This window comes from Sus scrofa, chromosome 12 (genome assembly GCF_054392235.1).
Source record: "Sus scrofa isolate SSC_HxYL_T2T_F1_AM1 chromosome 12, Sscrofa_HxYL_maternal_Yorkshire_Landrace_v2.0, whole genome shotgun sequence".
Taxonomy (NCBI): domain Eukaryota; kingdom Metazoa; phylum Chordata; class Mammalia; order Artiodactyla; family Suidae; genus Sus; species Sus scrofa.
The window spans coordinates 57,138,201-57,163,213 of NC_139394.1; the positions used below are offsets into that span (position 1 = coordinate 57,138,201).

The 25,013-nt window shown below is 58.7% G+C and overlaps 2 protein-coding genes across 10 annotated transcripts in view; one reads left to right on the forward strand and one right to left on the reverse strand.

The window, feature by feature from the left end:
- KIF1C (kinesin family member 1C) lies at positions 1 to 25,002 on the reverse strand. 6 transcript variants are annotated; one of them, XR_014821730.1, is made up of 24 exons: positions 24,495 to 25,002; positions 22,682 to 22,802; positions 22,302 to 22,434; positions 21,818 to 21,894; positions 21,294 to 21,473; positions 20,332 to 20,397; positions 19,598 to 19,776; positions 19,400 to 19,511; positions 18,879 to 18,956; positions 18,656 to 18,721; positions 18,491 to 18,566; positions 17,903 to 17,981; positions 17,573 to 17,718; positions 16,006 to 16,175; positions 15,781 to 15,860; positions 15,589 to 15,664; positions 10,231 to 10,310; positions 9,403 to 9,497; positions 5,889 to 5,911; positions 5,685 to 5,768; positions 5,130 to 5,316; positions 4,922 to 4,994; positions 3,672 to 4,289; positions 1 to 1,219 (listed from the first exon to the last, which is right to left on the reverse strand). XR_014821730.1 is itself a non-coding variant. In XM_084985824.1 (23 exons), the coding sequence occupies exons 3-23, from the start codon at positions 22,405 to 22,407 to the stop codon at positions 536 to 538; spliced, it is 3,312 nt and encodes a 1,103-aa protein (XP_084841950.1). In that variant the 5' UTR covers positions 22,408 to 22,434; positions 22,682 to 22,802; positions 24,495 to 25,002; the 3' UTR covers positions 1 to 535. The 6 variants fall into 6 exon arrangements, 4 of the variants coding, with proteins under 4 accessions (XP_084841950.1, XP_084841951.1, XP_084841949.1 ...); XM_084985824.1 differs by lacking the exon at positions 5,889 to 5,911; XM_084985825.1 differs by lacking the exon at positions 5,889 to 5,911 and having other exon boundaries at positions 22,298 to 22,434; positions 24,495 to 24,710.
- INCA1 (inhibitor of CDK, cyclin A1 interacting protein 1) overlaps positions 23,942 to 25,013 on the forward strand; it is an 8,281-nt gene continuing 7,209 nt past the window's right edge. For 2 of the 4 annotated variants that reach the window (XM_084985930.1, XM_084985931.1), the window contains exon 1: positions 23,942 to 24,136. In XM_084985930.1, the coding sequence (XP_084842056.1) occupies positions 24,028 to 24,136 (109 nt within the window). In that variant the 5' untranslated portion in view covers positions 23,942 to 24,027. The other 2 variants (XM_084985934.1, XM_084985928.1) reach the window with 2 other exon arrangements.

The window sequence follows — 25,013 nt, forward strand, 5'->3', positions numbered from 1 at the left end:
TCTGTTTGCTATTCTTTATTGAAGGGGTCCCACATCCTCAATGGACCCCAGCCAAACCAGAAACCAGACAGGTCCCCCAAATATAGCAGGAGGCCTGGAAGGGGAGGGGAATGACTTAAGATCCCGTCACACCTCCCTGGAAATAGAAACCCACCACAGACGGACAGACAGACGGGGCGGGGGGGAGAGGGCACCTCCCTTTAGGTTCTCCCCACTTTGCCCCCACTTGAAAAGAAACTCAAACACTGACTACGCAGCACCCCAGCCCCCCACCCACCCTAGCAGCGTTTGTGGGACCCCCCCCTGCAGGGGGCGGCCCGAGGCAGCTTCCCGTCACTCCCCACTTTGGTTCACTCCTGGCAGCTCCGTGCCCTCTTCCTTCCTCAGCCTCCGGCCCAGTCACCCCTACGTCCTCTATCACCTACTCGGACCCTCTCTCTCGTCTCTAGGGCTTCCCTGCCCCAGGGCTTCTGGGGAAGCAGCATCTCCTCCCAGCAAGGGACCCCGCCAGGCCCTCTGTGCCCAGGATGCGGACTCACACCGCCGCCCCACTCTCCTTGAGGTCAGGGGCCGAGCGCTGCCGTCTCATCCGCGGGGGCGTTGTGTACGGGGGGTAGCGCGGCCCTGGGGGCCGCTGGGCTGGGTATGGTTGGGGCTGCTGGGGATAATAGTTGTGCTTTTTCGGCTGGAAGTGCTGGGGTTCGGGCTGCGCAGAACCTCCTCCCCGGGACCGGCCCCCTCCGTCCAGGGAGTTCCTGCGGGGACGGTGGGACCGACGGGGACTCGGGGGCCTGCGGGCAGGGGTGGCTGGAGGAGGAGTGAGCTCCTCGGGGGGCTGGGGTGGCACTGGGGACTCCCCGGGCCCCGTCCCGGGCCAGGACTCACGGTGCTGGGGGTTGCTCTTGAAGGGGAAACGCAGCTTGCAGTCGTGAGGGGGCACGAAGCGGGCGGGGGGCCTGCGCAGCCCCCCACCCCGGCCCCCGGAGCCCTGCAGTCCCTGCAGCCGCAGCTGCTCCTGCTTGAGCCAGCGAAGGCGGCCCCGGCGGAAGGCAGGGTCCTCCTCCATCAGCCGCGACACCCGCTCCCAGCTCGACAGGGGAGGCGAGGAGGGCCGGGCGGGGGGCGCACGGTCGCTGGGGGCTTCCTCCTCTGTTGCCTCGGACCCTTGGGGCGGCGTCCATGTGGCCTCACCAGCCTCTTCACTCTCATCGTCGTGATCCTGGGGCGGGGGGAAGATAAAAGGCGGACGTGAGCAGAGCGGGGTCTGGAAGACCGGCAAATTCGGGAGGAGGAGCGGGAAGGCCCTGGGGCGGCTGGATGTCCAGGGTCCCCAGAGGGGCTTGGGGATGAGGAAGCTGGAGGGACAGTGGTTCAGGAGCCCAGGCCCGGAGCTGAGGGTCTGACTCAGCCTTGGTCTGCCACCTCCTAGCCTCTCTGCCTCTGTGTCCTCACCAGCAGCAATGACAGTGCCGAGCAGAGCGCTGCGCTGAGTCCATGAGAAATGCCCCCAGGCTTGTTGTCTAGAGGGCACGCAGCAAATACTGCTGCATAAAGGACGGGCCCTGGGCATGCGGCAGTCAACAAAAAGGGAAGACGCGGGCCATCGGTTTAGGGGACTGACACAGTTGATGAATAAGAAAAATATATAGTATGGTACACATGTTATACTTCCATAAAAAGTCAAACATAAATATATATGTGATTAAATTACTTAATTTTATTCTTTTTTTAGGGCCGCCACCATGGCATATGGAGGTTCCCAGGCTAAGGGTCTCATTGGATCTGTAGCTGCTGGCCTCCACCACAGCCACAGCAATGTGGGATCTGAGCCATGTCTTTGACCTACACCACAGCTCACAGCAACACCAGATCCTTAACCCACTGAGCGAGGCCAGAGATCGAACCCACAACCTCGTGGTTCCTACTCGGATTCATTTCTGCTGCGCCATGACGGGAACTCCATTTTTCTTTTTATACTATACATGCCACGTTGTATATTTCATATAAATGTAAAAACATCTATTCACATGGAGAAGACTAGAGCAAGGACCAGGGACAGGAGGCCAGGGTGGGGGAGGTTGCAATGAAAGGACAGGAAGACATTCAGTGAGAAGCTATTTCTGTGAACACCTGAGGGAAATGAGGGGCAAGCTTCCTGGCTCTCTGGGGGGGAAGGGTGTTCTAGGCTGAGGGAACAGCAGGGGCAAAGGCCTTGAGGCAGGAGTGTTTCCAGCAAGTTCAAGGAACAGCAGAGTAGCCAAAAGGGCTGGAGAGGGGAGAGTGAAGAGAGGGCCAGGAACTGCACTTGGAGCCATAAGCATTTTTTTTTTTTTTTTTTTTTTTGGTCTTTTCAGGGCCGAAGCCACAGCATATGGAGGTTCCCAGGCTAGGGGCTACAGCAACACAGGATCCGAGCCGCGTCTGCGATCTACACCACAGCTCACGGCAACACCAGATCCTTAACCCACTGATCGAGGCCAGGGATCGAACCCGCAACCTCATGGTTCCTAGTCAGATTCGTTAACCACTGAGCCATGACGTGAACTCCTGGAGCCATAAGCCTTGGCCGGCAATGACTGTCCTTAGGACTGGCTAGCTCCCATTCCCCTTTAGAAGGCGAGAGAGAAAACAGCAGAAATTCTGTAGTGCGTAACCCCCGTAGCTAGCATGATGCCTGGCACACAGCAAACACACAAATATTTCCTTGTTGAGCAAATACATGCAAGACAGGGGTACGTCCTAACACTGCTGCTCCCAGGGCCACTGTGAAGATTCACGGGGCAACACAGGAGAAGCTCTCAGCACAGCGGCTACCAGAGCCAAGAGTCACCCAGGCGAGGGGTGGCTGTAAAAGGGGACATGTCCGTGAACACTCATTGAGCAGGGATTTAAGAACTGTGTCCTTCATATCACTGGTTCTCAAACATTATTGTACTTGAGAACTCTCAAATTTGCGGGTACTTATTAAAAATGCAGACTCGTCCCCAAAGACACTGATTTGGTAGATCTGGGACAGAACCCTGGAATCTGAATTTTTAATCAGTGCCCTGGGGACTGTGAGGCAACGTATGCTGAAAAAAAGCTGTGTTAAACTTTTTTTTTTGCTTTTTAGGGCCGCACCCGCGGCACATGGAGGTTCGCAGGCCATGGGTCGAATTGGAGCTACAGCTGCCGGCCTATGCCACAGCCCCAGCAACGAGGGATCTTTAAATCCACTGAGCGAAGCAGGGGATTGAACCCGCAACCTCGTGGTTCCTAGTCGGATTGTTTCTGCTGCGCCACAACAGGAACTCCAAGCTGTGTTAAACTTTGATGCTTTTTTTTTTTTCTTTTTAGGGCCACAGCCACGGCACATGGAAGTTCCTAGGGTAGAGGTCTAATCGGAGCTGCAGCTGCCGGCCCATGCCACAGCCACGGCAATGTGGGATCTGAACCGAATATGCTACCTACACCTCAGCTCACGGCAACACCGGATCCTTAACCCACTGAGCAAGGCCAGGGATCGAACCCGCATCCTCATGGATGTTGGTCGGGTTCGCTACTGCTGAGCCACAAAGGGAACTCTTCAATAAGATTTCTTAAAGGAAGAGGGGGAAGGAGGCTGGAATCTGCACTGGGAGGTTCAGGTTCCCACAAGGGGGAGGCGGAGGGAGTGGCAGGGGCCGCCCTACCTGAGTCAGGGGGATGACCCTCTCCATGCGAAGCATGCGGTCCCTCAGGGCCTGCAGCTCGCGGTCCTTGCTGCTGTTCTGCAGCTTCACCTCCTGCAGGATCCCCGTCAGCTTGTCGATGTGAGCCCGGAGGTCCTCCACCTCTGCGCCGCGGGCGCCCTCCTCACCGCCGCCACCTCCACCTCCGCCGCCGCCTTCCTCCTCGCCCACCGTGTCCCAGACGTCCCGGGCCACGGCCCTCCAGGCGTCCCCCGGCCCCTCGGACTTGCCATAGGTGCGGCACAGCTCTCGCATCTTGAGGGCGGCCAGGGCCTCGATCTCGGCGCGCCCGTGGCGGAAGTCGGCCAGGGCCACCTCGTAGCAGATCTCCTTGACGGCCTGCATCTTCAGGTCGGCCATGGTGGCCCAGCGGGGGTCTTTGCCCTGCAGCCGCCGGCGCTGGGGGATCTGGTACACCCTGCGGGGGGCCCTGCGCTTGCCGCTGCTGGGCAGCCCGCAGCGCTTGACGATGGTCTGGACCGTGGTGGGGGGCAGCTGCTCGCGCAGGGACGAGATGAGCCGCCAGCTCTCTTCGCAGGAGCGCTTGTCCGAGTCGTCGCCGCTGTCAGAGTCTGCATACTGGGGCCAGAGAGGGGGACGACAGCGGGGAGGGGACTAAGGACACCCCAGCGCCACAGGTCCCCGTGAAACGGAACCATCATCAGAACTGCCTAGTGCTGGGAGCACAGCCTGAACCTCTGCTCGTCTGCACAGCGGACGTAATGACAGCAGCTCCCTCACAGATACATTCTGAGGATTAAGGTACTCGGAGCGTGTGCAACAGGGGCTGGCCCAGAGCGAGTGACCTCTAAGACTTAGCCAGTGCGGGTTGCATGGATGTACAGATACATACATTGCTCAGGATGAGGTTCCAGGTTTAAAAGTAAGTCCATTTAAATAACAATATTAAGTGAATAACAGTGTGAGTGGTACTTGGATTTGGTAAAAATCATCAAGGTGGCACAGACAGGACCAGCGAGAGTCCGGGATGCCCCTGTCACCTGCGAGGAACCCTAGTTCCCTGCCTGCACCGGTTCCTCCCCGGGTCACAGTCTGTCCTGTCTCCTCCTAGATGCCACCTCTACACCCGAGGCCCGGGCTCGCTCCCCATCTGGCCCAGTCAGTGTGAACCCAAATCAGGGTCAGGCTGCAGCGCTGCCAACCCACCTCCCGCCTCTGCCTGCCCCGCCGCGCCCCCGCCGGCCCCTCACCAGCCGCTGCTGCTCCAGCAGAAGGTCAGCCTCTTCCTTTTCTTTCCGGTACTGGTTCTCCAGATCCTGCAGCCTGGGATTGGGTGGGGAGGGGAGGGAGAGCTGTGTGGGTTCTGGAGCCACCTCAGGGGGGCCTCTGACAACGTTGAGGGGGCTGGGGGCCTGGAGGGAGGGCCTGGGGGGCCCGGGCGTGAGCACCCTCCCCCACCTCTTCTCCATCTCCAGCTTGATGTCAATCCCCTGCTGCTCCAGCAGCTCCTTCTGGGCGAAGTTCCAGTCGACGGGCTCAGAGGGGGGTCCTGGGGGCGGGGGGACCCCTCGCTCCCGCTCCAGCCGCGCCTGCTCCGGGTGATTGAAGCGGAAAACGTGGTTCTTGCCCATCACAATCCTATTCCCTGGAGAGAGGAGGATGGAGAGGTGACCTCGCTCCCCGACAGCCGCACACCCTTCCCTGTGTCTGAGGTGTCCAGGGCCTTGCCCCCAAGTCCCAGGGACCCTGACGCCATCTCTCCCCAAGCTGGAGGGCCGTCAGAGCCCAGGTCCCCCTAGTGGACCCCAAGAAAGGCCCTGTCCCTGCCAGCTGAGGGGCATCAGGAGCGTGCATCCTCTTCCTGTTGCCCTTAAGCAGCAAGAGAAGCCAAAACCTGCCTCCTCTCTCTTGCCTTCCCAGTCCTGTCCTCACGTGCCCAGACTGCTTCCTTATTTCTAGGTCCTGCCCGGATTCACAGCCAGAGCCCAGAACCCTCACTGCACCCTCGTCTACCTGACTTCAGCACCACAGGCTCGGTGACAAGTTTCCCGTTGACGTAGGTCTCGGCTCCTGCACAGGGCTCCAGGGTGACCACCACTGAGGCGGGGCGAGAGGAAAGAGAGGATCAGACCCTGGGGGAGGAGGGCTGCGGTCACAGATTCCCACTCTGCGTGACCCCCAAACCACACATGCAGCCCCGGTCCCACTGCCCAGTACCTGTCGGGGGTGCCATGGCCCCTCTGGTGGCAGGCAGCACGGGAAAGGAAGAGCAGAAGGCGGGTTAGAGCCCCAGCTACAGTTCTCAGGAGCCTCTGCGGGGGCTCCCTCCTCACCCTCCGCCATCCTCCCCGGCGCGGCTTAGCAGACCCCTAACTCTCAGCGCGCTTCGCCTCTCAGGTCCGACTGGGCGGCAGGCCCTGCCCTTCCCCGCTGCCAGCTGACCACCCCTCCTTTCCCTCCAGCCGGCTCCTAGCCCACTTCTGTCTGATGTGCCTTGCAAACTATTACCTGACTAATCTCAAACCAGAGTCAACAGATCACTATCTGCACAGGACAAGGTAAAGCCAACCCAGGCCAAACATCCATCACGGTGCTGCCTGTACAAATCACCTGCTGCCTGTGGGACACAAGGACGCCGGAGGCAGCCGCCTGCCCTCGAGGACCAAGGCCTCACTATCCCGGAGAGGTCCCCGTATTCCAGGGAACCAGACTCTGTGACTCCTTAGCTGAGAGACACTAAGTCACCCAACTTCTGTGATCTACAAAATGAAATAACGAAGGCTTTCTTTACAGAGGTGCTGAACGCTTCAAATAAAGTGATGTGTGAAAATGAATCCTTATTTATATTCAAAGTACTAGAGAAACTAGGAGGAACGGAGGCAGGAGATGCGGTGGGAGAACAAAGAAAGCAAACAGGAACTTGGCTTAGGGCAAAGGACTGCAAATGATGGTGGGGAACGAGGTAACTTCTGAGCCAATGATTGAAGGGAGACGTGGATTTCAAGGAGCAGACACGATGGAGAAGGAGGCGCAGACGGAGCTGAAGCACCACCGTGTGCCTGCAACCAGCAACGGAAGAAGGTGGCAAAGGAGAGGATGGGGGCGCTGTAACGGGTACCAGCTTATCCCCACCCTCTTTCCCCCCCGTGTCCCCAATCCACCCATCCATTCCACAAATATACTGCCCCCCGATAATATGCCAAGCGCTGTTTCAGGTTCTGGAAACACAAGGGAGATAAAAACCAAAATCCCTACTCTTACAGAGCTTACTTCCAGTTGGTGAAAGATGATAAACAAGTAATTCAGCCAATAATCTCAAGTGGGGGCTGGGGTGGGGAGAGTCACGGACAGAAATGGGGCCAGGTGAGATTTCACTCCAGCGAGCCCAGCGCAGCCTGCTCTGTGTCCAGGAAGCCACAGCCATCTGTACTGAGGCAGCCCAGGGCTCACAGCACGGGCCCTAGAGCCTGCCAGGCTGCGACCCAAGCCGGTTCTGCTGAGCTGTGTGGCCTCGGCAAGCTCCCCAGCCCCTGGGACCCTCAGTTCCCTCCTCCGTGAGCCGTGTGAGAAAACGCCAAGGCATAAAGCAGATGAGAAGTAGGAACTCCTCCTCGACGTCCACCCCTTTGTCCGTGCTGCTTGCTCTTCTCTGCCCGTCTTTGGTCAAGTCTTAAATCTGCCATGGGAACAAAGGCCCCAAAACGCTAGCCCTTTACCTAGCCCCATCTCTGGGGGCACAGAACCCTTGGCTGCCCTCACTGTGAGGTAACCGATTTGTGCCTGTCGTCTCCCCAGACACACCCCGAGCTCTCCAATGGTGGGATGGCCCCGAGGGCCTCATGTGGTTTTGTATCACCTCAGCACACGGTCCGAGGGAACCGCAGAACAGGAACTCGCCAATAACTCACTGGGCTGCACTGATTCAAGAGCTCACAGCTCGCAACGCCGGAAGCACCCGCTGCCGCTGGGGACCTGAACCAGACCAGAACCACTGGGTTCATCCACTGACCCTGAACGGAGCTGAGGTCCATTGGGCAGGTCATCAATCTGAGCTGCAAGCCACGTGAGAATGTCCTTTCTTATTTTAAAACAAGCATTGACCATTGTGCCTTGTCTCCCAACCCCCAGGAGGCATCAGACCTGACGCACACAGCACGGGTGAGGGAGAGCCCAGGTGTGACCTCCCTGCCCAATTCACTTCCCAGAGCGAGACTTCACTTGAGCCCAGCTGAACCAAATCATTCCCTTTTTTGGCCACACCCCCAGCATGTGGAAGTTTTCCCTGACCAGGGACCAAACCTGAGCCACAGCAGTGGCAACGCCAGATCCTTAACCCACTGAGCCACCAGGAGAACTCCATCATTCCTTTTTTTTAAATGACTAAACCAGGAGTTCCCACTGTGGCACAGTGGGCTAAGGATCTGGCACTGTCACTGCTGTGGCTCAGGTTCAATCCCCAGCCCAGTGCAATGGGTTAAGGATCTGGCATTGCTGCAGCTGTGGCTTACGTTGTTATTTTATTTTATTAACTAATCAATTTTTTCTTTTTTAATTGTTATTATTTGGATTCAATCCTTGACCTGCAAACTTCCATATGCCACAGGGCAGCTGACAAAGAAAAAAAATAATTAAAAAAAATGGAGTTCCTGATTTGGCACAATAGGATCAGTGGCATCTTGGGAACACTGGGACACAGGTTTGATCCCTGGTCTGGCACAGTGGGTTAAGGATCCAGCACTGTCGCAGCTGCAGCTTAGGTTGCAACTGCAGCTGGGATCTGATCCCTGGCCAGGAACTCCGTATGCCATGGGGTGGCCAAAAAAGAAAATATAAATCAATAAAATAAAATAACTAAACCAGAACAAAATGCTGATTTCAAAATATGTCCTGAGTACCACAAGCATTGTTTTTTTGGGGGGTTTTGTTGTTGTTGTTGTTTTTGTCTTTTTAGGGCTGCACCCATGGCATATGGAGGTTTCCAGGCTAGGGGTCCAATCGAAGCTACAGCTGCCGGCCTGCACCACAGACATAGCAACGCAGGATCCGAGCTGTGTCTGCGACCTATACCACAGCTCATGGCAGCGCTGGATCCTTAACCCACTGAGCGAGGCCAGGGATGGAACCCGCAACCTCATGTTTCCTAGTTGGATTCATTTCCGCTGCAACACGACGGGAATTCCCACAAGCATTGTTTTGCTACCTGAGCGCTTGTGATTCCCAAAAACTTTTGCTGCTATGGCCAAAAAGGGCTAAACACCTCTGAACGTTTTGAAACCAAAGGGATACATGGGCTGACTGCCTGCCTGAAACCTCTGCAGTCACAGCTGAACAGATACGCAGGTTTTCAGAGATAAATTCAGAGAGCCCACTGAGAAGAGTACAGGTTTTCATAAAAAATGACTGGGGTACTATCTGAGACTAGAAACAAAATCAAGAGGCCAGGCTCTCCTCTTCGCCTAAATCTTGCCCTCTGGAGCCACACTCTTCCGTCTCTGCCCCGGGGGCCCTCGCCACTCCCTGCTGTTAGGGGTCTGCACCCTGCAGGAAGGCGCAATGGGCACGGAGAGCCGCCCCCCTGCTGACCAGGAGCGCGAAGCCCTCCTGGCGAGGACACACCCCTCTCCCAGGGCCGAGCTCCCGGGGCCGCACCCAGGCCTTGTTCAGTGGGGGCGGGACATGGGGCCTTCTCTCTCCTTGCCTGGCCGCCCCGCTCTCAGCCCTCAGCCGTTACCTTCTCCGTCTGGCTGAGGGATGCTTCGGAACAGACAGTGTTGCTCCCGAATGAACTGCCCCGTCAGCTTGATGTCCACATCCACCTGGCCGACCCTGGGGAAGCAGCGGCCAATGTTTGGTGAGCGTGTGCCAGTCAGACACACGCCAAGCCCCTTCTGAACACGAGCTCATGCGATTCAGTGAGCCAAGCATAATTATTCCCATTTCACAGATGAGCGAGCTGAGGCTCAGAGTTAACCTGCCCGAGGTCATGCAGCTGGCCACCGGCTTCCCATTTACAGCAAAGGGGAGAGGGAACCTGGCGTGGGATGGGTGCCCTCCGCCTCAGGCCTCCCGTCCTTCTCACGACGATCACCAAGGACAGCTGTGAAGCTGTGGTGGGAGAGGAAGGGGCACCTTCACGTCTTTAACTGCAAGAGGTGACCTCAGAGGCGCCAAGCCCCTCAGGTTCGGTAGCCTTAGCCAGGGAAGCCCTTGCCACGTGGGCACTGTCCTTCGATAGAGTGGGGGGCGAGGGGTACATTCCCTTTTCCTCCCCAGGGAGGGTCCCACTAAGAGGTGCCAAGGCAATGGTGCTGGGGGCTAAAACACAGGGGCCCAAGCTCCCACCCAAGCTGTCCCAGGAGATCAGTGCTGGGTTGGTTTGGTTCCAGGAGGCGTGTCACCCACACCAAAGTGGTGGGTGGAGGCAGGCTCTGCGAGGTCTCAGGAAGCCCTGAGAGCCCTGTCCTGAGATCTGGGGTGTCCCCAGTGAGGTCACCAGGCCGTCCCTCTGCAACCACACCCCAAAAGGAGAGGCTGCCCACAGGCCACGAGCGAGCACTACCTGGTGACACCGTCCTTGATGTGGTAGAGCAGACACTCCGACATCAGGGGGTCTTCGTTCAGGTTCACCAGGTGCGGAGTCTGAGGGGGAGGGGGTGGTCAGGGGAGGGACCATGGGGGGGGGCTGCCAGGAGGGAGGGAGGGAGCTCGGCAAACGTCCTTGCGGGTTCCCTCGCTGCCTGCCGCACCCCGCACCCTCCGAGGGAGAGCTCAGCCCCCTCCTGCTCCCACTCACCCCAACTGCTGCAGGGGAGCCTGACCCGCCCTCTCCTCACGCACAAGATCCCCCCCGCCCAGGCCCCATGACCTTGGAGGCACCTGGACCTGCCAGCCTCGGAGCAGAAACCAGAGAATCTCCCCGGACTCGCTCTGCTTCCCCTGGACTCCCTCTGTCCCCAGGGCTCATCATTTCTTCCTTCAAAATACATCTCGGAGATCCCTTCGTGGCTCAGCAGTTAACGAACTCAACTGGAGGAGCCGGGTTCCATTCCTGGCCTCGCTCAGTGGGTTAAGAAGCCGGCATTGCTGTGGCTGTGGTGCAGGCCAGTAGCTACAGCTCCACTTCGACCCCAGCCTAGGAACTTCCATGTGCCACGGGTGTGGCCCTAAAAAGAAAATAAATAAATAAATAAATTACATACATATATATATATATATAGAGAGAGAGAGAGAGACACACACACACACACACACACACACACACGTATATCTCGCTACTTCTGGAGAGTACAAGAGGGGACTGGGTTAGGGACTGGCTTGAATTCCTTGGACCCATGGATTACTTTCATAATTACACTTACAAAACGAAAGGTATCAGTTCAATTCAAAAGCAGCAGAACAAACAGACCCTTTTCTCACAGCAGACTCCACACTCCTCCCCAGCCACTGCCCGTCCCCAGGCCCGCTTCGCCTCGAGCCAGGGTCACTGAAGCAGCGGCCTGGCCCCTGTGGAGGCCTCCCTGCCCCAACCTGCCCCACACCTGGCTGGTCACTGCGCTGTCCCGCATGGAAGCCCCAGCCCCATCCCTTCCCCCACAGCACCCTCTCCTGACTTCCGTCTCCCTTAGAGACACCCAGCCCTCCCCAGGCACGGAACCCACGGCAGCTTAGGAGCCTGGTGCCCCCTCTGCACCCCCTCACGCCTCTGGAAGCCAAGCCTGGGGAAGTTTCCCTCCTGACCACCCGCTGCCTCGGCCCACCCTGCCACAGGCCTGCCTGAGCTCCCGCTACTCCATCACAGCTGTGACGTCCTGCTCACCACGCCACGGCTGCGCAGGCTTCTCCACGTCGACCTCTCCAGCTGGCGCCACATGCCGGTCCGACTTGAGTTGGCTTTTTAGGCTGGTACCCCTGGGCCTCCTCGGCAGGGGCCCAGCCCACCTGTCCAAGCCCCTTTCCAGGGGGCCCCTCCCCTTCTGTGCTCCTGCCCAGTGGACTCTGAGCACCCACTCCAGAAGCAGGGCTCCTGCGCACCCTCTCGCCTGGAAAGGCTCCCTCCAGCCCCATCCCCATCCCCACCTGTCAAAATCATTCACGGCCATCCCTCCATCTGCCTCAAAGGCCACTTCTTCCACAAAGCTTTCCTAAGCCTTCCACCCTGCCTCCGTTCTGCAAGCAGTTACTGTGCCCTCTCTATGTGCGAGACCCCATTGAGGTGCCGCGCAGGACAGAGATGGGTCCCACTGGCCAGGCAGTCAGAGTCAACCTGGGGAGACAAGACTTGGCGTGGAAACACCGTTGCCGGCAACAAACACAGGCCTCGTGGCAGACTTTCTGAACTTTCTGCGCCCTCCCTTAGCTCATTTGTTCACGCATCCATTTTCTCTCCCGCCACATCTGGGAGGGGCTCACACACAAGGATAAAGGAAGTGACAACCAGTGGGGGCAAAGGAGGGTCAGGGGAGCTGCGTGGGAAACGCAGCACGGGAGCTGGTCTTGCAGGAGGAGGACTTGCAGAAGGAAGAATGTCCAGGGGAAAGGAGGAGTCTGAACAAAGGCCCAGAGGCAGGAAAGCACCAGGAGTGGGGAGATCGCCAGCAGCCAAGGCCCCGTATTTCTCTGGGGGCTCCCGGACCAGGGAGCCCAAGGCTACGTCCACAGAGGAGGCAGCATGCATCTGTGCGTCTGCCCCAACGGTCACTCTGCAACTCCCCCTCTCCTCCCCGGGGACCATCACGCCCCGCCCGCCACCACGGTCAGGCCGGTCTGGGAACGGCAAAAGCCAGCAGGCTCTGGGAGCAGAAAGCGATCTATCCCCTGAGAGGAGACAGGATTTAGGACAGCGCTTTTCAATCTCTGTTCATCCCTGGATCCCTTTGTTCACCTGAAACCTTACCTAGAAGCCTAACACCTCAAGCAGATAAGCAGAGGGCCATTCGGATTGTGGTGGGGGCAGGGGACCCTGCTCCCCGCCCCCAACCCGGGCCCCTGTGAAGGAAGCTCCGAGCCACGTCTGAAAAATCGCTGACTTAAGAAGTCCTCAGGCCTGGCGTGAGGTCCCAGAAAAAGGGGGCTTCCCTACGGCTCGTGGCTCTCTTGTCTCTGCAGGACAAGCTGCACCTCTTCCCCAAGGACCCAACTCCCCACCCGACTCTTCCTAGGTTGGAGCCACTCCCACCAAAGCCCTCTCCCCTGGGACCCTTCCAGCTCTCCCCCTCAAGTCCTCATGCCTTTTCCACACATCAGAATGTGGGCATCCTCGCCGCCTGGGAAACGGCAAGGTAACTCCCCTAGAACACCTCTTTTTTTTTTGTAAACCAGATTGGCAAAGAGGCTTTCTGGGAAAACATCAAAATTTTACCTGCTATCATTGGACCCCAAAGCTCCACTTCTAGGAATCTGATCTATAGACAAAAGACCTATTTGTAAGACCATCTTTTATAAGACTGTTTATAGTAGCCAAGAATGGGAAACCACCTGAAGGTCGACTGGTAGAAGCTGATTTAAAAAGTCATTCCAGGGAGCTGCCATCATGGCTCAGGGAAATGAATCTGCCTAGCAACCAGGAGGACACAGGTCTGATCCCTGGCCTCGCTCAGTGGGTTAAGGATCCAGTGTTGCCATGAGCTGTGGTGTAGGTCGCAGACGTGGCTCGAATCCCGCATTGCTGTGGCTGTGGTGTAGGCCAGCAGCTACAGCTCCCATTAGACCCCTAGCCTGGGAACCTCCATATGCTGCTGGAGCGGCCCTAAGACAGATGAAAGACGAAAAAACAAAATCATCTTACATTCTACAATAGAATAGTCTGACACTGTGGGGGGAAGGACGTAACTCTGATACGCTGTTATGTGGAAAAGTAACACGACAGGCACGGAATCACAGACTACTCAGAGAGGTGATGAGTGCATGTGTGTGTGTGCAAATGTGGACGAGCGTGTGCAACACACGCCTGTATGTGCAGAGCCTCCTCGGAGAACACTCGAGGGGCTGCTGACAGCCCCCCCCCCCGAGGGGGGGGAGGAAGGAGGTTTCCTTCTCACCTCACTCACCTCCCCAGACTCCGTGAACGCCCCGAGGTATGTGACCCTGACAAGATGACCAGGAACAAAAACGAACCAAAGCCCCCTCCAGCTGGGCCCGGCCTCTAGCAGGTGGCATCCTCCACGGCGCGAACCCCTCCTGGAAAGAACCCCCTACCCCGTCAGTCTGTCCACCCCTCTCTACCTTTCCCCAGCCCTGCAGCCGTGGCGGAAGCTCCTCAGGTACCCAGCACCCCAAGGTGGCTGCAAGCCCCACCGAGCACCACCTGCAGTCCTTCCTCCCAGAGGCAGGCCTCGGGGTTGCGGGGGGAACCCCAAAGCCCTGGGTGCCCAGCCCCGCACCTGACCCGTCAGCCCAGCCTATTGCCTTCATCACCCACCCAGGCCAGGCCAGGCCAGGGCCACCCCTCTCCTGTGTTTGGATTCCTGTTCGATGGCCCCTGCTCGCTCAGTCTCCCTGACGCCCTGGCCCTGTGAAATCTGGGGGGGCCTCCTTGCAACAACCCACTGCCTCTTCCAGGCAGCGCTCAGGACCTGATCCTAGTATGTGTGTACCGGCGTGGCTGGCTCCATTCCAGGGTGGGACTGGAGGTTCCTGCTTTGCTCAAACTGGCCTCTGCATCATCCCTCATCAGTGGGCACCAGGACGGCTGGGCCAGCGTCCACGCCGCCTGGCTGGTCCCTGTGCCGTGCTGGTTGTTCAGGGTTTTGAATACCATTTCTGCCTCCAGCTGAACCTGACCACTCCTGCCCTGCTTCCTTCCCTCCTTCCTTCCTTCCTCTCCACAAAGACTCACTGAGCACTTACGACACAGCGACAGGAGCGGGTGTGCTCCACTTGGTGACAAGGCCCCGTGTTGCCAGCCCAGTGTTCTCCCTGCTTCTCTCTCTACCACCTCATCCATCTTTCAGGCTCCACTTTTCAAACACCTTCTCCAAAAAACCAGTTTCCATACATCTCCAGCCTGCACTGATGCTTCCAACTCTAAACCTCTCTATTTATAATCAGCATCTTGTGGTTTAAGACTCACTCCTTCTCCATTCCTATTTATGGTCTTGTCTTCCCAAGTTACCCTTTCAAAACATGGGTTTTTTTTGTCTTTTTAGGGGAGCACCTGCGGCATATGGAGGTCTCCAGGATAGAGCTCAAACTGGAGCTGGAGCTGCTGGCCTACACCACAGCCACAAAAACGCAGATCTGAGCCACATTTGCGACCTACACCACAGCTCACAGCAACACCGGATCCTTAACCCACTATAGCAAGGCCAGGGATCGAACCTGCATCCTCATGGATCCTAGTTGGATTCATTAACCACTGAGCCACAACAGGAACTCCTCAAAACATATTTTTTTAGGGTTTCTTCTTTTTGAGTAAGTAACACATGCACAGGGTAAAAATTCAAATGGTAAAAGAGAACAGACTGGGATAAGTCACCTCCCCACCATCCTCCAGTCTCCCAGGTCCTCTCCCTTCCCTTGCAGTTACCACCAGAACCAGTTTCGTAGAAGTCCAGACATCAATTCTATGCATAAATTTACACACAGCCACACATGTGGGTTTGTATTTGTAAATGCCTAGATTCTAAGCAGCTCCTGAAATCCCTCTAAAGGCAGGGACCCCAGTATCCTTGTGGTCCCTAGAGTCGCTGGCCGCAGGCACTTACGCACTCGTCTCCTCTCCGGCTGTCAGAAGGAGGGAGAGGTCAGGGCTGGCCAGACAACACGGAGAGGAGGTGCAGGAATGGGGACAGAGATGATGGAGGGAGAATTCGGAGACCTCAGAGATCAAAGTTAGAACTCACGACCCCACCACCCCTGCCCCAACCCCCTACTCTCAGCATCAAGTCTCCAAGGCCTCCGCGCCCCACCCCTCACTCACCTTCTTTGGAGAGAAGACGCCCACAGTTCCACCATCTTCCCGGACAGCCACCCCCATCTCAGCCAGCAATGCTTCTCTGAAGGCAAAGGAGAGGCAAAGACCGGTCTCATTACTGAGACCCACAAACGCCCTCCCTGCAGGGGCTGACCTTCCCTCCCCAGGCCGCTCTTCCCAGGGCCCTGCCCCGCACACCTCTCCATCCTCAAGGCCTCCGTCTTGCGTAGCTTCTCCTCCCAGGTCTCATTCAGCTCAGCTATAATCTTCTCTGTCTCCTGGGAACACGAGACAGGCGGGGATCAGGACAGTCTGGGATAAGCACTTCGTAGGGGCCCACACTCCTCTTGGGACTCTGGCTTTGGAGAACTCAACTCCCAGCGGCCCCCAGCCCCCCACCCCTTGCCAGCTCCAGCTTCCCACCTGCAGTCTCTCCATGGCCTCCTCAGGCCCAATCTGGGGCTCGGAACTGGGGGAGAAGGGCAGCTCCAGCTCCCCGTTGTGTGCGGAGGGGGACGAGGGCGAAGCTGGGGCAGGGGGAGACGATACGGCTGGCAGAGCACCTCCAGGACTCCCCTCGTCCACCTTCAGGCCTAGGAGGCAGAAAAAGGTAAAAGAGAGAAGCTAAGACAAGGCAGGAGAAAGAGGTAAAAGAAGGAGGCTAGGGAGTTCCCGTCGTGGCCCAGTGGTTAACGAGTCTGTCTAGGAACCATGAAGTTGCAGGTTCGATCCCTGGCCTTGCTCGGTAGGTTAAGGATCCGGCATTGCCATGAGCCATGGTGTGGGTCGCAGATGTGGCTCAGATCCCGAGTTGCTGTGGCTCTGGCATAGGCCGGCGGCTACAGCGCCGATTAGACCCTTAACCTGGGAACCTCCATATGCCGCAGGTACGGCCCTAGAAAAGGCAAAAAGACAAAAAAAAAAAAAAAAAAAAAAAAAGAACGCAGCTAAGGAAAGAAGGAACTGATCGGACTGGCCTGTGAGGAGGGCAGAGGACATCTGGTCTACCTCCACCAAGCACAGAGCCCTCCTACCGCTGCCTTGATAAATGGACACCGAGTTTCTGCTTGTTCCCCTCCAGGGACAGAGAGCGCCTAACGGAACAAGGCAGCCAGTTCCCTCTACTGTTAGATGACTCACACATCACAAAGTTTTTAGCCGTGTTGAGCTGAAACCTGCGTCTTGCGTACTTCTTTCCAGTTCCATCCTCCAGGATGAGAGAGACGATGCTGCTTTTTCTTTTGCAAGATTACCCTTCAAATGTCAGGAGGTGAATATTGCGTCTACTTTCTCCTCCCAAGAACTGACACCCTTATTCTTCCCACTGTGGCCCTTAGCACCCCCCGCAACTTGCCATGCCATGCACCCCAAGACTCAATGCAGAGTCCACACCAGAAACAGCCAACACAAACTATATGTTCCTTCTTTTTCCCCCCTGCTTTTTAGGGCTGCACCCATGGCATAGGGAGATTCCTAGGCTAGAGGTCTAATCGGAGCTGTTGCTGCCAGCCCACGCCATAGCCACGCAGGATCCGAGCCGTGTCTGCGACCTACACCACAGCTCACGGCAATGCCAGATCCTTAACCCACTGAGCAAGGCCAGAGATTGAACCCGCAACTTCATGGTTCCTAGTCGGATTCGTTTCTGCTGCACCACGATGGGAACTCTGTCAGCAACCTAATCCTAATCACTCACTGTTTAAACCATAAATGCCTGACTTGTCCTTTACTCCCGCTCCTATCATTTTATGGTTCCAGGAGCCTGTCAAGGTCCCTCTGAATGCTGCCTGCCTTCGCCCTGGAGAGCCCGTCCCTCCTGGCTCTGTGACATTTGAAAGCGTGATCCACACCCTCTCCATATCAGTACCTAAGTTATCTGAGGGGCTTCCTGGGAGTGGTCCCTCTTTGGCCCCAGGCCTGGGTAAAGGCAAACGAGAGGGGTGAGGTGGGCCAGGGGGGCCTCCCTAAGCTCCCCGTCCCGGAGTCCTACCTCCCAGGACAGAGGCCGAGAGCCCCTGAGCCACCAGCAGTTCCCGCAGCCGGGCCACCTCCTCCTGCAGCTCCCGGATCAGCCGGGCATTAGGGTCCTCGTTGATGACGGCGTTGCAGCGGATCTGCTTGGTGCGGTCGGCGTACCTGGGCGAGGAGGGCGGCTTGGGACCGGTGAGGCCCAGACATGGGCGCCCGTGCTCTGCTGCCTGATTCCCTCTCCCTCCCAGGTCTCACAACAAGGGGCAGATCTGAGGGTCCACCCTGTCTCTAGCAGCCGCTGAGCCCCTGGCACTTTTCACAGCCTGCTCCACCCCTGCTGGCGCCCCACCTGAGGGTGCTAAGAGTCTCCTCGTAATTGATGTCCGCGGGGCTCAGGGCCGCAATCATTGCTGTGCGTGAATTCCCACCTACAAATGGAGAGGAGGGGAAAGCCGAGCTGGGTGTGGGTCCTGAGAAAAGTCAGCCTGGGTCACAGGGTCAAGGGGCCCCACTGCCCAGACAGGGCTCTGATAGGGTCACTGCCCGAGGTAGGGTGAAGCTAGGAGTTGTGGAGCTAATCGTGAATCGGCTGGTCAGAGGGAGTGGGGGGGGCAGGGAGACACCAGATGTGGGGGAGGGGACAGTCAAAGAGCCGTGGGAGGAGGGTGAAGTCGGAAATGGGGGTGGGGTCAGGGGGGGGTCATGGGTAGTCCAGTCAGTGAGGCCCCTGGCTTGGCGGGGAAGGAGTGGCCTTGATCTCAGCCTCAGGACACCTTCAGAAGATGCCCCCAGGTCACGGGAGAGTCAATGGACAACTGGAGGATTCGAGATTCCAGGGGTGGCAACAGGACTGGTCAGCTGTGTCAGACGGGGTTAGCAGGGCTGGTGGCAGGGTCGGCAGAGAGACAGAGAGACAGAGAGAGGAGGAGCCCCTCACCCAGATTCTCCTTGAGCAGCCAGGTGAGCACAGAGTCCCTGTAAGGGATAAAATCCGACTTCCGCTTCTTTGATTGCTGAGGGACGGAAGGGGGGAGGGGGTCAGGGTGGGCCACCCCCGCCGTCCCCTTGCCCAGAGCCCCTCCTCTTCCCGTCCAGGTCTTACCAAATCTGCAAGGGCCGAGATCACCTTTCCTAGAGTGGTCAGGGACTTATTGATGTTGGCGCCTTCCTGACAAGGGATGAGGAACATGGGCAATGAGGGCTGCATCTCCCCTTCCGATCCCTGTCCTCTCCCTGATCCCCACAGCCAGAGCCACCAGTCATGATCAGAGACCACCTCGTACACCCCCCAGCACCGCCCCGTCTGTCCCTCCCAGGCCCCTCACCTTCAGCCGCATGCCCCGGGCCCCCGAGGAGTCGGCCCGCTCGCTGCCGGCGAGGTCTACCAAACTGATCTTACTGACCTGGGTCAGAGGAAAGGCAGGAGGGGAGGGGGTCAGTGAGGGGCAGGCAAACGGGGGAACAGCCAGCAAAGCGACTGGGCGGTCAGCAAGCGATGGAGAAAGCCAGGAGCGCGGGAGGGGAGGGGACAGGAGGAGAGAGACACACAAGACGACAGGGAGGGTCGGGGACTTGTCCATCTGCTCATCTATTCACTGACGTGCCCGCTGCACGGGAGCAAGGACGCAGCCCGGGCTCCAGGCCCTGCCCGGAGGAGTCCAGCAAGAAGGACAAACGTGCCAGTAGGAGATGAACCCCCTGGTCTGGTGGGCGCGGCACTGGGAGCGGTGGGAGCCCCGAGGAGGCACTCGATCCAGCACGGCCACGCGGGAGGACACAAGGCCCCCGAATCACAGCTCCGTCCCTGTCACCAGGGGAAGGGGGCAGGGCGGGGGAAGAGTCCTACCTTCTCTGAGTCCAGCCCAGTGAGCTGGTCGTGGCAGCGCTGTGTGAAGACAATGGTGAAGACAGCGTGGGAACGGCTGCTGGTCTCATTCATGTTGGTGGCGGCCACAGTCCTGGGGGCATGGGGAGGGGTCAGGGAGGGGGCCCTTCACCTCCTGATCCTGCCTTCCTTGCCCTCCGCCTCAGCAGCCTGCCTCACCTCGCCTTATTTCCACAGTCCATGAGGTCGGCAATGTCCGCGTAGGAGGTCACAGCCAGCTTAGACAGGTCCTGCACGTAGGGGCCCAGGATGGGGTGCTCCCGGACCCGCAGAGAGCCCCGACTCTTGGGGTTCAAGAGGTCTCGTACCCGCTCACAGTAGATCTCCATGTAGCTCACCTGAGCGGGAGAAGCAAATAAGTTACAGGAGTTCCCGCTGTGGTGCCACGGGATTGGGGCTGTCTTGGGAGCGCTGGGACACAGGTTCAATCCCTGGCCTGGCACAGTGGGTTAGGGATCCAGCGCTGCTGCAGCTGTGGCTTAGGTCGCAACTGTGGCTCTAAACTGATCCCTGTCCCAGGAACTCCACATGCCACAGGGCGGCCAAAGAGGAAAAGAAAAGTTACAAAGCTGGCTGACACCCTGGACTCCGCTGGATATGGTGATCCCACTGGTACTCCATCTACACCTCGCGTTTACTACACGCCAGCTCAGTGATCCTCCCCACAACCCTAGGAGGGAAGCCCCATTCATTACCACTTCAGACTGAAACGATCCGGAGCTGAGAGAGACATCACTTCCCCGAAGCCACAGTTGCTAACCAGCAGAGCCCAGAGCAGACCCCAAGCCATCTGACTCCAGAGACTGCCCGTGGTCTCAACTGCTCCGCTCTCCTCCTCCCTGCCCAGGGGACACTGCGCCCCCTCCCGACCCCATCCCAAGACCTGGGCTCACCTCCACAGAATAGGACAGCTGGGCACTCTGGTTCTTGCTAACACGAGAGAAGAGGTCCTCACAGAGCTGGAGGGGGACAAGGAGAAGCATAGAAATGCCGCTGTTCATGGCACACTTGCAGCGCCCAGGACCAGGCCTGGCCGGGTCGCGAGGAACCCTGTTTGGCCTTAACACGGTCCTGAGGGAGGGATCATTCCCATTTTACACATGGGACAGCAACCTCTGAGGGGGTCACACTCGCCCAGGGTCACAGTACTCAGCGAGCGAGGATGCAAACCTGGACCTGCGCGCAAGGCCACTGTGCTGCAGTCAGGGAGAACATGGCCAACTCTGTTATCCACACTGGCTTTTTTTAGAGTCAACACCTTGACTATGGTACACGAGCTTACAAGGGAACTACACTCACAAGCAGTTACAAGTCAAGGTAGGAGTTCCCGTCGTGGCACAGGAAAATCGAACCCAACTAGGAAGCATGAGGTTGCGGGTTCGATCCCTGGCCTCGCTCAGTGGGTTAAGGATCCGGCATTGCCGTGAGCTGTGGTGTCGGTCACAGACGCGGCTGGGATCTGGTGTTGCTGTGGCTGTGGTGTAGGCTGGCAGCAACAGCTCCAAATGGACCCCTAGCCTGGGAACCTACACATGCCGCTGGTGTGGCCCTAAAAAGACAAAAAAAACAAAACAAAACAAAACAAAAAAACCCACAAGGTAAAAGAGCAATAAGTGATAGAAGCAAGGTTTAAACCCAGGGCTGCCTTCCACCCTAGCTGTCTGGTTCTTCTTGCTGAGCCTCGTGGGCCCTGACGTCTGGGTTGCAGCCAGCCCCATCCCCCATCCCACTCTCTATTACTAACCACCTCAGAGAGCCAGGTCTCTGCTCCACAGCCTTAGACCCCTGGCCTTCCTCCGCTCAGAGCAGCTGAGGATGCTCTAGCCCTGGCTGCCCTGCCAGGCCCTGCATGTACCTGGGGCACGATGCCCTGCTGCCCGGGCTCCTGCCGCCCCATCATGGTGTAGGATTTCCCAGCCCCCGTCTGCCCGTAGGCAAAGATGCACACGTTGTAGCCTTCAAAGGCGTGGAGCAGCATCTCCTCTCCAATGTCCCGATACACCTGTTGCTGAGATGCAAACTGCGGGTCCTCGGCCTAGGTGAAAGGGGGGCAGAGAGAGACAGCAAGATCCCTAAATGACTTTGTCCTTGGTATCTAAGTGCCCAAAGGTCCCGTGTGCCCCCCACCCCATCACGGTCCTAATCATCCTTGAGGATCCTGTCTAGCCTCCTGTCAATCCTCATCACCCCGAGGGACAGTCTGCCTCCCCTACCCTGTCCCAGTCACAATCCCGGGGTCCCACCCGCCCCCACCCCCACCCCAGGATCCTGGTTCTCCCAACCAACCCCCTGGAGGTCCTATTTCCCAGCAATGCCCTCTCCCCAACCTAAACTCCTGGCCCTCACTGCTTAGCCATTCCCCCAGCCCAACCACCTCACCGAAGTGTGTGACCAGTAGGAATAATCGAAAGTGAAGCTTTTGGGGGCATCCTTGCTCTGTTTGGGATTGACGATGGCTGAGAGAGCAAAGGAGAGAAGGCCAAGGTCAGGTCCTCCCAACCTCTGCCCACTCCCCACAAGCCCCCAGAACTGGGCATCCCGCTCCCCACTTCCACCCTAGCTCATCTCTCCCCTTTAATGCTCCCCACCCCCTCCAGCCACCAAGGCTAATTTTGGCTTCCCAGGACCCGCCTCCCACCGGGCTGCCTCCCTGGATTGGGCAACGGAGGGCTCCAGGCCAACATTCCCCCTCCCAGGGACTGGGAGCATGGAAAGGCCAGCCTGTCTCAGCCCCCGCCCTTACAACTAGCACCTGCTCTGTGCCCAGCACAGCCCTCCTCCCGGTTCAGACCAACAGGACTGGCCTGCATGGTGGGCCTGGCCCGTCCTGCCTGTGCCACCCGGGCTCCTGGGACTCACTCACAGGTGGTGCTGCCCTGCATGCTGACCACACACTTGGCATCCTGGCTGGTCTCACGGGTGTTGAAGGGACGAACCCTCACTGCCACTTTCACTGAGGCGCCAGCCATGGCTCCAGATACTCCCACCCTCCTCAGCTGGAGGACAGAGACAGAAAACGGGGTCAGAGCCACTGGGGGGAACCAGACATTACCTCCAGCTTCTCGAGGAACCAGTCCCTCCACCCCCCTTCCCCAGCTACCCAACCCCTCAAGGACCCAGTTTCTATTCCCCTGGCCTTCCTCCCCAATGTCACTGTCCTCAGGGACTCCCGGAGGTGGTTCCTGCCTCTCTCCCCAGCCACATCCCAGCTTGCGGGGACCTGGGCCGTCACCCCGGCGTTACCTGGTGTCCTGGCCCCAGACCAGGGGGGCTGTATCAGTTCTGGCTGCCACCGGCCCTCGTAGGAGGAGCCCCATCCTACACTTGGGGCCTGGCCACGCCAGCTGAGGCTGTGGGGGAAACCCTGGTTGTGGGGGAAGAGCGGTTAGGAGGCACCTGTGGCTCCAGAGGTGTGCCTGGGCTTCCAGGGTTGGAGGGCAACGGGCAGGGGGTAGTGTTCGCAAAGGTAAGGATAGCTGCCCTCTGCAGCAGCCAAATGCCATGTGGATCCAAGGGCAGGGAGGGTGATATTTTTATTCCTCGTCACTCACAAGTGCACTGACCGTTCAGATAGAGAAGAGAGAGAGAGAGAGAGAGAGGCTGGACAGAGGGCAATTCAGAGAGAGGGACACATGGGCCGAGACACTGAGGGTGGTGGGAAGCGGGAAGAGGAGGGGCCAAAAGTCCCAGACACCAAGAAAACGGGAGAGACAAGAGAGAAGGCAAGACAGAGGTCATGCTAGGAAAGAAAGAAGGGGCGACGAAGAGGACAGCAAACACAGAAGTGTTCAACGGGAAGGGAAAAAGCACAAACTGGGAGCCCAGAAGAGAAAGCAGATGAGAGAAAACCCCAAGCACAGGACCTGCCTCAAAATTCCCCCACAGGGCCAGCCAAGGAGAAGGAGACACCAGCTCGCACCTAGGGCCCCAAACCTCCACAGAGAGGGCAAGACTGCTAAGGGGCAAAGTCCACAGGCTAGAGGGACAGCCCAGAACTGGGATCCACGGGGCCTGCCTGCAAGCCCCAAACCCCTTGCCCAGCCCCCAGCACTTCCTCCTCAGGATCCAGCACAATGGGCAGGGGAGGGTGGGGTCATCCTGTAAGCATCCAACCAAGCCCCAGGGCTCCTCGGTTGCGGGATCCAGGATACCTACGGTTTATGGGAGGGAGGGCACCTGAGGATCCCCGGAAGAAAGAATGAAGGAAAGCAGGCAGTCCCAGCTCCAGCCTGGGGCTAGTGCTATGGCGTCCACTGGGCTGGGGAAGGTGCCAGGCTAGAGCCCAGGAATGTGGGTGATCGGGTGCCCACACCCTGGGAGGAGAGGTTGAGCAGCCCACGCCCATGGACAGCAGGGTGGAGGGTTGGGAAGAGAGATCAGGGATGCTGGGCCCCCTTCTGTGGTCCCAAAGGACCTCAAACCCTTGTCATACTGAGCCTCACCTCACCAGCCTTCCTGGCCAGGGCATGGGAGGGGTGGGAGAGCTGGTCTGTCCCAGGACAGGAAGGGAGTAGTGGAAACCACAGAGGCCATCTCAGGAAGAACAGCCCTGACCCCCAGACCCTGACCAGGAGAGGGAAGGGACACTGATGGGGACACGCAATGGTGCCGCCCGCGCGGCTAATGGGGCAGGGAAAGGGGTAGCACTGCTGGAGGACGGCGGATTAAGGACTAAGGCAGAGGTACAGGGTTCGGCCGGTGAGTGTAAAGGCGCAGTGGGGTACAGGGAGAAGTCCCGGCTGGAGTGAGGCCGAGTGACCAGAAAGGGGGGGCCTCGGGCCACCTGCACCTTACCCGGCCAGCAGGTTTCACACAGAGCCCCCCCCTCCCGGCCTTTCCGGGCGGCCATGAGGACCCTGTCCTCCTGTCCAGCCAACCGACGGCCGCCCCGGGCCTGGCACCTCTCTGCGCCTCCGCGGGACAAACAGCACATGATCCAAGCTCTCGCGGCCAGCCGGCCCCCGCCGGGTAATGCAAACCGGGACCCCGGCTCCCCGCCCCCCAGCTCCGCACATTCCTTCGCGGGTGCCCCTCCCTCGCCCCCCCCAACTCTCACCTCGTCGCGGCGGGGCTCCCCAAGAGGCTGGGGAGAATGCAAAGGGAACAAACTTTCCGGGAAGCGTGAAAGGGGAGCGGAGGTGATCCGGGGCCGGTTCGGGGCTGCCCCCGCCCCTCGCCGGGTCCCCGGGCGGTGGGCGGCGGACTCACGCCCCGGGGGCGACAGCAGTAGCGGCGCCAGCGGCCGGCGCCCGCCCGGGCAGCGCGAGCTGGGGCGGGAGCGAGGGGCGGGGGACAGGGGGCGCGCGCCCGCGCGCGCGCGCCGTCCCGAGGAGGGTCTGGGAGTGACTCGGAATGCTGTTAAAGGGGCAATGCCCTCGAGATCGCGGGGCCCACCGGGCGGAGATGGGAAAACTGAGTTGCGGACGCGGAAGGGCGAGCAGGATGCCAGTACGCTGGAGGGTGGCCAGCACCCGAGGAGCCGGGAAATGTGGGGTCGAACCCCGCAGGGCACCCAGGCCCCGGACCCGCGCACGCCGCCGCCGTCGGAGGCGCGCAAAGGGGGCGGAACCTCCCT

Excerpts from the sequence above, each read along its gene's own strand:
- KIF1C (XM_084985823.1), bottom strand. The coding sequence starts at position 22,407 with ATGGCTGGCGCCTCAGTGAAAGTGGCAGTGAGGGTTCGTCCCTTCAAC. Across the intron at positions 20,398-21,293 it reads AGCAGGGCATCGTGCCCCAG|CTCTGTGAGGACCTCTTCTC; the intron begins GTACATGCAGGG and ends GTCCCCCTCCAG. Across the intron at positions 5,317-5,684 it reads GCCTGTGGTGCTGAAGTCAG|GGAATAGGATTGTGATGGGC; the intron begins GTAGACGAGGGT and ends TCCTCTCTCCAG.